This window comes from Puma concolor, chromosome C1 (assembly GCF_028749965.1).
Source record: "Puma concolor isolate L17-30 chromosome C1, mPumCon1.1.hap2, whole genome shotgun sequence".
Taxonomy (NCBI): domain Eukaryota; kingdom Metazoa; phylum Chordata; class Mammalia; order Carnivora; family Felidae; genus Puma; species Puma concolor.
Genome location: NC_141674.1, coordinates 24,176,881 through 24,190,802, shown reverse-complemented (window position 1 = coordinate 24,190,802; position 13,922 = coordinate 24,176,881). Strand labels below are relative to the sequence as shown.

The 13,922-nt window shown below is 38.6% G+C and overlaps 1 protein-coding gene across 3 annotated transcripts in view; it reads left to right on the top strand.

The window, feature by feature from the left end:
* Positions 1 to 12,955, top strand: part of PTP4A2 (protein tyrosine phosphatase 4A2) — a 31,907-nt gene extending 18,952 nt beyond the window's left edge. For all 3 annotated transcript variants that reach the window (XM_086716310.1, XM_086716311.1, XM_086716312.1), the window contains exons 3-6: positions 2,302 to 2,394; positions 6,515 to 6,645; positions 9,497 to 9,571; positions 10,392 to 12,955. In XM_086716310.1, coding sequence (XP_086572436.1) covers positions 2,302 to 2,394; positions 6,515 to 6,645; positions 9,497 to 9,571; positions 10,392 to 10,500 — 408 coding nt within the window. In that variant the 3' untranslated portion in view covers positions 10,501 to 12,955. The remainder of the gene's footprint in view (positions 1 to 2,301; positions 2,395 to 6,514; positions 6,646 to 9,496; positions 9,572 to 10,391) is intronic.
* The last annotated feature ends 967 nt before the right edge of the window (positions 12,956 to 13,922 follow it).

Below are 13,922 nucleotides of genomic sequence, written 5' to 3'. Positions count from 1 at the left end.
CTGAGCTTCTTAACTGTGTGTACACAGTGTGTAAGTTGATTCCAGGCCTGTGTGCCCTTAGCTTGTTCAGTCACCTTTAAGCCTGGTTGAATTATGTGATACTATTTTCAGCCTGTGGATTCCTTGGCTATAGACTCCAAGAGTGGCAGAAGCCACTGTCCTGCAACTATAAAAAGATGTTGGTGACCCATTGAAGATAGGTAGTCACTGGATTAGGCATTACTGGAGAAAATTTTCATTTTTTATTTGTTAAAAAATTTTTTTAAAATGTTTATTTTTGAGAGGGAGAGAGAACAGGGGAGGGGTGGAGAGAGGGAGACACAGGGTTGAAGCAGGCTCCACGTTATCAGTGCAAAGCCTGACGTGGAGCTCGAACTCATGAGCTGTGAGATCATGACCTGAGCTGAAGTCAGACACTCAACTGCCTGAGCCACCCAGGTGCCCTGGAGGAAAATTTTTAAAGGAGCAAGGCTTCTGGCTATAATTGTATGTTTGTTGGCTTTGTAACATGATACCACTTTTTAATCTTAATTTCAAAATTACTTTTGTTTCCTTTTATTTTTTAAAATATTTTATTATTTATTAATCATTAAAAAAAATGTTTTTGGTGCGCTGGGTGGCTCAGTCGGTTAAGCGTCTGACTTCGGCTCAGGTCATGGTCTCGCAGTTTGTGAGTTCAAGCCCCGCATCAGGCTCTGTGCTGACAGCTCGGGGCCTGGAGCCTGCTTTGGATTCTGTATCTTCCTCTCTCTCTCTCTGCACCTCCCCCGCTTGTGCTCTGTCTCTCTCTGTCTCTCAAAAATGAATAAATGTAAAAAAAAAAAAAAAAATTTTTTTTTAAATTAAAAAAAAAATGTTTTTAGGTTTATTTATTTTGAGCGAAAGAGAAAGTGCAAGCAAGGGAGGGGTAGAAGAAGAGAGAGAATCCCAAACAGCCTCTGTGCTGCCAGCGTAGAGCCAGATGTGGGGCTCGAACCCTGAAACTGTGAGGTCATGACCTGAGCTGAAACCAAGAGTTGGATACTCAACTGACTGAGCCACCCAGAAGCCCCTTTAAAGATTTTATTTTTAAGTAATTTCTGTACCCAACATGGTGCTTGAATGTACAACCTCAAGATGGAGTTGTATGCTCTGCCAGCTGAGCCAGCCAGGCATCCCACTTTTTGTTTCTTTAAATTAAAAAACCAGTGGTACTTAGTATGTAAAAATCAGAAGATACATATAAGCAAAAGACAGTTTAGGTTTGCCTGGGTGGCTCCATTGGTTAAGCCTTTGGCTTCGGCTCAGGCCATGATCTCTTAGTTCATGAGTTTGAGCCCCACATTGGGCTGTCTGCTGTTGGCACGGAGCCCCGCTTCGGATCCTCTGTCTCCCCTCTCTCTGCCCTTCCCTTGCTCAGGTTCTTTCTCTCTCTCAAAAATCAACATTAAAAAATTTTTAAAAAGACAGTTTAAAAATACTTAACTCTTCTTAATACCTATCTTCTGGATGTTTTTCTCTGTATATATATATATATATATATATATATATATATATATATATATATATATATATATATATTCGCTTACATTCATATAGATAGGATCACATTGTATTTTATCATCCCCCCAGCCTTCTTAGTATTATTTTTATAGCTGTCACAGTATTCTGTATGGATGTACCATACTTTCTTTTTTTTTTAATTTTTTTTTTTTAATATTTTATTATTTATTTTTGAGACAGAGAGAGACAGAGTATGAACAGGGGGAGGGTCAGAGAGAGAGGGAGACACAGAATCCGAAGCAGGCTCCGGGCTCTGAGCTGTCAGCACAGAGCCTGACGCGGGGCTCGAACTCGTGGACCGCGAGATCATGACCTGAGCTAAAGTCGGACGCTTAACTGATTGAGCCACGCAGGCGCCCCATGCCATACTTTCTTTAACTGTTCCCCTGTTTTTGGACCATTAATGTTTCTACCTTTTTACCATTCCAAACAGCCCATGCTGCACGTGTTGGTACCTAAGTCTTGGGTGTATATTTAATTACTTTGTTACTATAAATTCTCAGAGGTAGAATTTCTAGGTCATAGTGTGTGTGTGCTTTCAAAGGTTTTGTGACAGGTTACCAAACTGCCCTTTATAAAGGTGAATCATAGTGATGCTTCCGTTAAGAACTTGAGTGTCCATTCTATATGTTGCCACAATGAGAATGATTTTGATCTTTGAGAATGATGTCTCATTGCTTCAATTCGTAATTGTATGCTTTTAAAGTTTTGGTTGCAGATTCTAAAAGTAAGTTCCCTTATATTTGTTTTTCTTCAAAGGAACTTAAGAAGTATGGAGTGACAACTTTGGTTCGAGTTTGTGATGCTACATATGATAAAGCTCCAGTTGAAAAAGAAGGAATCCACGTTCTAGTGAGTGTGTAGTGTTTTCATTTTTCATTACGAACTACTAGTAGTACCTTTTAAACATAGCTGTTTTGAAAACTGGACATTCAGTATGCTTTTTAAGCTTATAGGAGGTACAACGTTGATAGCAGTCTTTTAAACTTTTTAGATTGGCAGTTTTGTTCATTTGTGCCCTTAAAGTCTATATATGCAAAGTATTTTCAACAAATGAAAAGCAAAATTTAATGTACACTTATTTCAAGAAAATGGAAATTTGATTTTGTTTTCTCTAGGAAATTATTGCAATATTTAGTTTTTGTTTCTAGGCTACTGTTGTGAATCTAGCTGAAAGTAATTTCCATCAGGAATTAAGTCACATGGAAATACAGTTGACCTTTGAATGTGGGGTTAGAGACACCAATCCACATATGACTTTTGACTTCCCCAAAACTTTACTAATAAGCCTACTGTTGACCAGAAGCCTTACTAATAACATCAACAGTCCATTAACACGTATTTTGTATGTTATAGGTATCATGTACTATATTCTTACAATAAAGCTAGCCAGAGAAAAGAAAATTTCATTAAGAAAAAATAAGAGAAAATACGTTAAAGTACCGTACTCTGTTTATTGAAAACAAATCTGCATGTAAGTGGATCTGTACAGTTCAAATGCATGTTGTTTGAGGGTCAGCTGTATTCTGTCTCACTTTGCAAATACTATTTGTTATTTAATGTTTTGTGGATAACTTAGGGGAAAAAAAGGTTGGAGAAGAGGTTAAGAAGGGAGAGGGAGAAGGCATCTTGCTCTAGAGTAATCAGCATAGGTTCTGACACGTTTTGGTGGGCTTCTAACAAGCTCATGTGTGATTAGATTTATTTATGCTCAGTTTGAGCATAAAGTGCTTGGAATTATTTTAAGTTCCTCCTTAGCCCCTAAATACACTATTTCATGTATCAGAAACAGGAGCATTAGGCTATTTTCCCCTAAATAGTTGTCTAAATTGCAAGAGCATGTAATGAAATGACCTTGTAGTCTTAGGTGTCTTAGAGCTATTTGATTTGATTGTGGGAAGACACTGTGGTGTTGTAAGTATTTGGTTAGGAAAAAAGTAATAAAGAAGATATTGGTACAAGGTTATTTATTGAGAGGTACTTTTGTAGTCTTAATGCATTGGTCATCCGTGGTTGGAAAGTCAGTTGCAAAGGAAATAAATGCCTTCTTGGTAAGGCAGCTATCTCATATCTGATCTGTAAAGTTTCCTCGCCTTCATTTTGGTGAAAACATAAAAACAAAACAACCAAGCATTAGGTTTTTTTTTTAACATTTATTTATTTTTTATTTTGTTTAAAAAATTTTTTTTAACGTTTATTTATTTTTGAGAGAAAAACAGAGTGCAAGTGGAGGAGGGGCAGACAGAGACGGAGACACAGAATCTGAAGCAGGCTCCAGGCTCTGAACTGTCAGCACAGAGCCCAGCGTGGGGCTCGAACTCCTGAACTGTGAGATCATGACCTGAGCCGAAGTTGGACGCTTAACCAACTGAGCCATGCAGGCGCCCTGTTTTTTTAATGCTTATTTATTTTGAGAGAGAGGGAGAAGGGAGAAGTATATGTGCACTTGCGCACAAGCTGGGGAGGGGCAGAGAGAGAGAGAGAGAGAGAGAGAGAGAATATCCCATGCAGGCTCCGCGCTGCCAGCACAGAGCCCCACCTGAGGCTCAGTCCCACAAACCATGAGATCAAGACCGGAGCTGAAATCAAAATTCAGGTGCTTAACCAACTGAGCCACCCAGGTGCCCCCAAGCATTATGTTATAAAAAAAAATGTATTTTAATAGTATGGCATGGTAATAATTTGCTTGCATTCCCATTTCTAAGTGATTTTAAGGTCCTCTGGCTGTAAATCACTGTGGAATAAGTAGAAACTTGTATAAAATGTAGCCCTGTGTTAAAAAAAAAAAAAAATTTTTTTTTTCTGAAACTAGGCTGAATACAAGTTCTTTTTCCTATGTTGTGAGTATGATCTCCAGTGGCCAGATGAGAAATCCGTTTTTGACAGATGGCATGGGTCAGAAAATGAACTGTGGGTTGACCATAGTCTGTTTGAATCAGTAATGTTGGTAAACACCTTTATGAAAGAGAAATGAACTAAAGAACTTGAACTAGTTTGTAGAAGATAATGGTAGGGCTGGGATTTATGTTAGGCCCTTAAATCTAGGCTATTGTTTTGTTTTTGTTTCAAATAGCTGTGATCAGATAAAATTAAAGGTCTAATTTAAGCTTATAAAAAACCAGAACATTTAGAATTAAGCTTGGAATTTCTTTCCTTTTCCCAGACAGAGATTTTAAGTGGATCGTTAATCTACTTTTGGTAGGTGAGGAGAGTTTGGAACACTTTATAAGGGCATATCCCCAAAATAAGACTTTTCAAATCCTTTGACTAATGTTCTTACAAATCAGAGGCATATTGGAAAAGACTAATAATGGTAGTTTCATTTATGTCCATCAGTTTGAAGTTCAGACCATTCTAAATTATTTTAATGATTTTTTTGGTAGAGACTGCTTATATGAGTAAGTGAAGCATATTTCATATTACTGTTACTTAACTAGGCACATTTTAGGAAGTATTAGAGGAAATAAGCTCTCAACTAAGGCACTAACTTGTTTTACTGCTATTTACAGTTAAACTCTATGGTGACATTTTTAATGGCAACACTGACAGCCATTTAATAATGGGGTGTAGTTGACAAATCAAACATAATGTGTTGTCATTGCTAATGGGCTACATGAAATGTTCTAGTGGTGCCCATGAGTGTAGAATCAATTTAGTGTTTTGTCACTTTTCTCTTTTACTTTCTCTAGTGTCTTAAAGTGTCCTTATCCAATCTCATTAGGATAATCTTATGTTTAAAAAAAATTCCCAGTGTTTTTGCATTTCTGTCCTTGAAGCTAGATGGAAGAGAGAGACTGCAAAATGTGAATTCCCTTCCCCCTTTTTTTTTCTTTTTTAATAAAGTTTATTTATTTTGAGAGAGAGAGTGTGCACCATGCACGTGAACTGGACAGAGGCAGAGAGAGAGAGAATTCCAAGCAGGCTCCTCGCTGTCCAAGCAGAGCCCATTGCTGGGCTCGGTCTCATGTATCTCGAGATCACGACTTGAGCCGAAATCAAGAGTTGGACACTTAACCAGCTGAACCACCCTGGCACCCCTCCCCTCTTTCTTTAAAGCTGATTTATGTTGGTTTCTTAGGTCTTTTGCTAGGGAGAAAGGAAGATAAACCTCTGCCTATATGATAAATGCACATGGGGTTGGTCTTAATTAAAAAGCAACCTAAGGGGCACCTGGCTGCCTCAGTCAGTAGAGCATGCAATTCTTGATCTTGAGATTGTGAGTTTCAGCTCACTTTGGGTGTAGAGATTACTTAAAAAACAAAAAACTAAAAACTAAAAATGCACAAATTGGCGAATATAAAGAGAAAGGGATACTTAAGAAAAAGTTCTCCATTTGCTCAGGACCCTATCATCTGGTACTGTGCTTGTTAAATGGGATATGTATAATTTAGGTAGAACTTTTAAAAATATTTGCTACTTGGCTTTTTTTTTTTTTTTTTTTAATATATAAGCACAAAGATGGTAGTATATTTCTGTTACGATATGCCAACTACTGGTGATTTCTTGAGAGTCTTCCTCTAAAGGAAAGACATCATAACTTAGAGCTATTTGAGGGGATAATCCTCAAAATATTTGTACAGGTCAGATGGTATTCTTTGCCAGAGTGGACATTTACATCATACTGACAGGTGTTTATCCTCTCTTACTTTGTCTCGGTTTTATAGTTTTCTCTATTATGTCTAATTACTGCTTTATTCAGATAAAATATTTGAGGAACACTGGTTTCTCATCACTCTGATAAAAGATCTCCATAAGATAAAATTAGATGTTTACAGTGCTGACTTCATGTATTTGAGAAGGAATTTTGGTCTTGGATCATTTTTCAATAGTGATCAGAATTGCAGTATTAAGAATAGGTATATAAAGTACAGTTAGTTCACTTAAATCCCCGCTGTGTACTATGCAGCTATTCTGCATTAGATATTATCCTGGAGAAAATAACAATTTAATGTAAAAGATCTTTCCTTTCCAGGATTGGCCATTTGATGATGGAGCACCACCCCCTAATCAGATAGTAGACGATTGGCTGAACCTGTTAAAAACCAAATTTCGTGAAGAGCCAGGTTGCTGTGTTGCAGTGCATTGTGTTGCAGGATTGGGAAGGTAAGCTCTTCCTTTTTTGTCTGTGAATTCATTATCAAAAACTTCACTTTGGTAGAAATTTGTATTTATGACACTAAATATTAAATTGCCTGAAAGAAAAGGAAATGAGAGCAAAAACTGGTGTAGATTTCTTGAGACAGCTTTTTGTGTTTCATTGGTTGTCTGATTCTAATGCCATAATAGGTTTAGTAGATGATCACTCAGAAATTGTTTTGAAACTGATTCAATGTAATTATCTTATTTGAGTTAAAAAAAATATGGTCTTGGGGCGCCTGGGTGGTGCAGTCGGTTAAGCGTCCAACTTCAGCTCCGGTCACGATCTCGCGGTCCGTGAGTTCGAGCCCCGCATCAGGCTCTGCGCTGATGGCTCAGAGCCTGGAGCCTGTTTCCGATTCTGTGTCTCCCTCTCTCTCTGCCCCTCCCCCGTTCATGCTCTGTCTCTCTCTGTCCCAAAAATAAATAAACGTTAAAAAAAAAAATTAAAAAAAAAAAATATGGTCTTAATTCAGTATTTTTTTCCTTCTCCTTATTTCACATATTCAATTTTTAAAAAAATATTTATTCGTTTTTGAGAGAGTGTGAGTGGTGAGTAGCAGAGAGAGAGGGAGACACAGAATCTGAAGCAGGCTCCATGAGCTGCCAGCACAGAGCCTGATGCTGGGCTCGAACTCATGGACCGTGAGATGATGACCTGAGCTGAAGTCGGACGCCTAACTGACTGAGCCACCCAGGCGCCCCCTTATTTCACATATTCAAAGGCTTAGGTCTTTGAAATAGGCAACAAAATGAAAATAATTTTAGATTTTGAAGAATCTATATGGGGTTAATTTTGGATTGAGATGAATGGGAAGTTAATAGGTGGAGAGAAGATGGCTGAACTTCAAACTCCTGAAAGGAGATGTAGAGAGAATGAAAAATGATGTTGATTTCAAAGCCTTTTTCCTGGAGCACTGTGTGGAATGGTGCCGCAACACTCTCATCGGCAGCAGATTAAATGCCAGTTTATGACGTGCACTTTGACTCAGAACATTAGTGCAGGCTGCTCTTGCCTCAAGGTGGTGGTGACTCAGGCTGTTACCTCTGCTTAGCCCTTTTGTTTGCTGTTTTCCTTTTTTTTCATATCCGTGTCTTACAGTTTCTTCTTCAGGGTCAGAAGCTTCAGTCTTTATTCTGAGGGTGAAGGTAGTGTTCTAACTGGACTTGGCAGTTTTGTAACTAGTACCTATTCTAGCAGGTAGTCCAAAGTTGGTGCCAGGTAGTAGATTTTTTTTTTCTTGTTGCAATTTTGTATATATATAGTTTTTAATTTTTTTTTAATTTTATTTTTTCAAATTTACATCCACATTAGTTAGCATATAGTGCAACAGTGATTTCAGGAGTAGATTTCCTTAGTGCCCCTTACCCATTTAGCCCACCCCCCCCACGCCCCTCCAGTAACCCTTTGTTTGTTCTCCATATTTATGAGTCTCTTCTGTTTTGTCCCCCTCCCTGTTTTTATATTATTTTTGTTTCCCTTGCCTTATGTTCATCTCTTTTGTCTCTTAAAGTCTTCATGAGTGGAGTCATATGATATTTGTCTTTCCCTGACTAATTTCACTTAGCATAATACCCTCCAGTTCCATCCACGTAGTTGCAAATGGCAAGATTTCATTCTTTTTGATTGCTGAGTAATACTCCATTGTCTATATATACCACATCTTCTTTATCCATTCATCCATCGATGGACATTTGGGCTCTTTCCATACTTTGGCTATTGTTGATAGTGCGCCTATAAACATAGGGGGTGCATGTGTCCCTTCGAAACAGCACACCTGTATCCCGTGGATAAATGCCTAGTAGTGCAATTGCTGGGTTGTAGGGTAGTTCTATTTTTAGTTTTTTGAGGAACCTCCATGCTGTTTTCCCGAGTGGCTGTACCAGCTTGCGATCCCAGGTAGTAGACATTTTCAAACATCATTTCCCTTGTTAGATTTTTTTTGTGTGTATTATTTTATTGTTAAGGAGTCTGCTTCTGTGACTGTCATGAAGCCCAAGCTGGGTTCACAGTAACGAGTCCTGGAGGTAACTATATCTCACTCTGGACTCTCTGATCAGGATCCAGTCTTCTGTCTCTCCCTCAGCTGAAAACACAGACTCCCTAGGCCCCAATCCCTGCCTTCCCATTCCTGGAAGATGCCAAATCCAACTATGTAGGAGGCTTTTTCAGAGGAGACAACTTTGTCTTCCCAGAAGACTAACCCTCTCCTTTGCTTTATGAGGCAGATAGCATCTCCAAACCAAGGACAGGTTGGGACCTGCTCAGGCCTCAACGTCCCTTGTTAGATGTTAAAAAAAAAAAAAAAAAAAAAGAGATACTTATATAGAAAACTGTTTGTAAATACCAATTTTCTGACACTCTCGTAGCTCACGGAAAGGATTTTGTTGAAGAAATGTAGCACCTCTTTAGTATTTGTTGAGGAAATGATATTAAAATGGATTTGTAATGAAAATTCTGAGATGCTTAGTATGGATGACACACTTGTTCACTTATTTTGCTACAGTACTGGTTAAAGGCCAATGAAGAATTTTTGATGACATATAATGTGAAAATTTGAGATCTAATGTGATGGTGCTTTAAATAAAGATCTCTTAACGAGGTGTAGAATTTAGTGCTTTACTAAAAGTGGGTAACACCATAGACCTTATCATGATACAGACATTTGTGTAAGGAAAATAGCAGCTATTTTAGTACACGGAAAAAAAGGGAAGCTCAAACTTCATGTTGTTTTGGTAATATGTAATCCTGGGTTAAAAAAAAAATCCTTCAATTCCAAAGACTTGTGGATATTTACAGATGCGTTTCTCTCTATAGGGCACCCGTGCTGGTTGCACTTGCTTTGATTGAATGTGGAATGAAGTATGAAGATGCAGTTCAGTTTATAAGACAGTGAGTAGGAAGTTTTATGTTCAGAAACACATAAAGCAAGACCATACAAGAAGAAGGAATTACGGAAAGTACCCTTTTGTAGTATGGAGTAACTTGTTGGTTTAAAATACTGTTTGATCGAAGAAATCAAAAGTGATAAACTTGTAATAGTACTGTTGGCTCCCACATTTAAAGATTTTTTAAGTTAGGTGGCAAATTTGGACGCTAAAGAATCTGTCCAATATGACTTGAATATCTAGGAATCTTTAAAATGAATAGGTAGTAGAGCCTCAGAGATCGAGTGACTCTTTTAGTGGATGTCCAAAACACCTTCCAAGTGCAACTATGACCAAGAGGCAAGGAAGAATCTATAGAGGAGCAGTTAATCACTTAAGAATCTTAAGTGACCTGTTCAGGCACAAAATCGGGATGGTAGTGCCCAGACAGAATCTTGGCATCAGTCTGGAATAATGGGCCATGTTATTTTGTTGTCCAGAATTCTTTGGCAGTTAATACCTTGTCCTTTCCCTTTCAGCCTTTTCTTTAAAAAAAAAAAAAAAAAAGAAAAAGAAAAAGAAAAGAAAAGACTGTGACAAGAGGTCATGAAATGTATGGTAGCAGCTCTAGGAAGGTGGCATATTTCAAGGAATGCCATCTGTGCCTGCTGCTTCATTTAATACTTGGTCATTCATCAGCCCCTTCTCTTAAGAAGTGATACTGTACAAGGAATATGCTGGTTTTCACAGCGTGAAGTTAGAAAAGCCTTAGGCCATAAATAATGCATTTCAGTGAATCAGATAGCTTTTTTACATGATAAAGTTTGTCATTCTTGTATTTTCAGAAAAAGAAGGGGAGCATTCAATTCCAAACAGCTGCTTTACCTGGAGAAATACCGACCTAAGATGCGATTGCGTGTCAGAGACACCAATGGGCACTGCTGTGTTCAGTAGAAAGAAGTGTAAACGAAGGCTGACTTGATTGTGCATTTAGAGGGAACTCTTGGTACCTGGAAATGTGAATCTGGAATCTTAACTGTGTCACCAAAGTAGCGATGGATTCAGTACTCCTCAACCACTCTCCTAATGATTGGAAAAAAGCAAAAAAGAAATCCCTCTATAACATGAATAAAATGTTTAAGAAAAGAAAAAGAGAAACAAAAAAGGGATTAATTCAGTGAAGGATGAGTTTGCTCCTAATTGTTGGAGTTTGAATTTCTGTCAGAATTGAATTATATCAAAATCTCCTGTCTTTTTTAACTTTTCAAACTAGGTCTCTAAGGAAAACCAGCAGAACATTAGCCTGTGCAGAACCATCTGTTTGGGGAGCACACTTTTCCATTATGCTTGGCACATAGGTCTCCCTGTTGTGGGACTTTCTTTCTTTCTTTTTCTTTTTGGTGGTGGTGGGCGTATATTTTTCTCTTCTCTTCTTTCCCCATCCCCCCCACCCCCCACCCCCGATACAAGTTGTAGATGGAATAGGAGAAGCCCTTGTTGCTGTAGACGTGTGTGCAGTCTGGCAGCCTTAAGCCCACCTGGGCACTTTTAGAAAAAACAAACAAACAAACAAAAAAAAACCAACAAAAAAAAAGAAACAAAAAACACACACACACACACAAAAAAAAAAAAAAAAAAAGCAGTGGCATATATATTATATGATCCAGGTGGTTTTTAGTCTTTACTGATGATGGGGTGTTCATGTTAGTTTCTTTTCTTGAAAACCCTATTCAACATTAGGCAATGTAGCCAAGAGCCTTTTGTTTTGGTTTTGTTTTGGTAAATTAGTGGGGAAATGGCATTTTAAAAAGAGTCTTTCTTCTCAGAGAACTTAGCTGAGAGTCGAATTCTTCTCTTTTCCAACCAATGAAGCTAAGTAGGTATCCCAGAAACTTTTGCTTTCTGAAAGGGAGCGCTCCAGGCCATCACTAAAGGTGTGTCCAGGCGGAGAGTTAGCATACTTTGTACATCACCGAAAATTGTGGGTCGTAGCATTACTCTGATTTTCTGTCTCATGTTATCAGAGAATGCCGATAGTTTGAAGTTTTTATTCAGGATTTACTCGTACTATGAATTTTTGAGAATGGTGGAAGGAGTTAACAGCAAAGATGGGGTATTTTGGACTCGAGAAATGCCTGTGATGCATATTTTCCAAACTGCCCCCTCTATGTACAGTTAAGTTTAACCACTGATTGCCTTGTTATTTTCTTACTAGGTTCTTTATGAGATTAAAAAAAAATTGCTGGTTCAAAACCAACAATGCCTAGTGAGTATGTGTCCACAGGCCATCCAGGGTGGCAGAGAGACCTAAAGCAACCCAGTGAATAGCAAAGGGACTGTGTTGTTGATGAAGTGGTGTAGTATCAGTTTTACAGATTCTTTGCTGGGTTCATTGTGCTGATCTAGAGAAGCTGTTTTTCTGCTCTTCTGCAGAAAGCAGTCGTGACCGGGCTGCACTCACAAAGCAAGTTGAAGGACACCATCCGGGGCTCTTGCACCCTTCATCTGAACATTACTTAATAGTGCTCTGCTGCTAAGGATTTGAATAAAGGCTTAGGGTCATCTTGTCTTGCTGGAATTTGCTATGCAGAGCCATAAACTTCCCATTTTTTTTAGGATCAGCTAGGCCAGTAGGAATGGACCGGGACCTTGTCTCACACTGATGATACCTCAGACGTTGGCTGGCTATGTGAACTGCCTATTTCCTGTGCCGGAGTTGTTCTGATTTTTAACTAAATGAAAGTATGTAGGTTCTCTCCTCCCCCATCCCTGAAAACAAAACAAAATAATGCTTTTTGAAATTGTTTCTAGAATTTTAAAGTGAAAAATGATGGTACTCTCCAAAATTCTTTATTTCAGAACATTACAATAGATTCCATTAACGTAGGTTCAAGATCAAAACAGCATACCATCTAAACTCAGACTGTCTGTTGACTCCAAGGGTTTTGATCAATACAATAACAAACTTTTTCCCTTTGACATGCTCTGATTTTTGTTGTTTGTGGGGAGTGTGTGTGTGTGTGTGTGTGTGTGTGTGTGTGTGTGTGTGTGTATGCGCGCACGCATGTGTCGGGTGTGTATGTGTGTGCAGTGTCCAGCAGTATCAGTGCCTGCCTGAGTTAGGAAAATTACATTCCTGGTTCTGTATGAGGAGAAGGGTGTATAAAGCGACAAGAAACATTATCCCTCATTTTGTTTTAAATTACATACTAATGTTAATTGTTCTCAGAACTGGATTTTCTTCCTCAAAATTAAAAGTTTTTTTTTCTTTTGGATTTAATGAAGTCTTGCTAGCTGAAGCCAGTTTGACATGGTGAGAGAGATGTCAGACTGATGAAAGGTGTGCAGCCTGATTTAAAACCAAACCCTGAACCCTTTTAAAGAACAATAAAACATATTTTACATGCTCTTTGTCTGTGTATTGTTCTCCACCCCAGGTTGAATTTCATTTATGTCTCCTTAGAAAACTTAGTATTCTCAAGGTCTGTTTTGGATCCTGCTAATTACTGCAAGGAGGTGAAATAATTAGAGGCTGGGAAGTTCAAAGATTTCATGCCACCCAGGTGTTCAATACAGCGAACTTAACTGCAGTTGGGATACATCTGGTACATTTCAGGGTTCACTTCTTGGACACAACATTGTAGGAATTCAGCATCTTATTCCACGGGATTTTTTTTTTTTTTTTTTAAGCTACTCGGGAAGAGGTGGGTTCCCAATAACTTGCTGGCTTTTAGGACCAAAGGATTTGTTTATACCATAGGTTTTGGTGAAGCATTGCAACTTTTTACTTGAACTCTTAACAGTAAGGAAGGAGGAACATTATATATCCTAGGTCTGGGGTGGGGAATTTCCTTCAAACCATGGGTCAGCATCCATCCATTCATTCAGAAAACAAGCTTATCTGCTAGGGTAGTAAGGACGAGAAGACAAGACACTGTTCGCACTGTGAGGACCTTAGTTTAGGAGAGGAGTTAGATCTGTAGATGTTAAGAACAGAGTAAGCAGATACAGTACTGTGTGACTTACAGTTCATTGAGCCTCCTCCCTGTTTTAAAGTTCCCACCTTCTGGTCTTCATTATCTAGCTTCCATTCAGTGGGCTGTTGTTCCATTCACTTGGCTAGATGGCAAATTGCCCTGCCGCATCTCTTGCTTCATTTTACTTGCCTGGCTAACCTCCATTTTTGGTGAAGTTCAGTCCGCCCCCTTATTTGCACATGTGCACTTGTGCAACTGGACACGCTGACTCCGTGTCTGTGTTTAAAGTCGTGACCTTAGATAGACCTTGGTACCGTCTGACAATCCTGCTTCATTTCTCTCTTTGATTTATTTACTCCTTGACTTTCCCCGAGAACACTTAAATGTTAATTCTTTCCC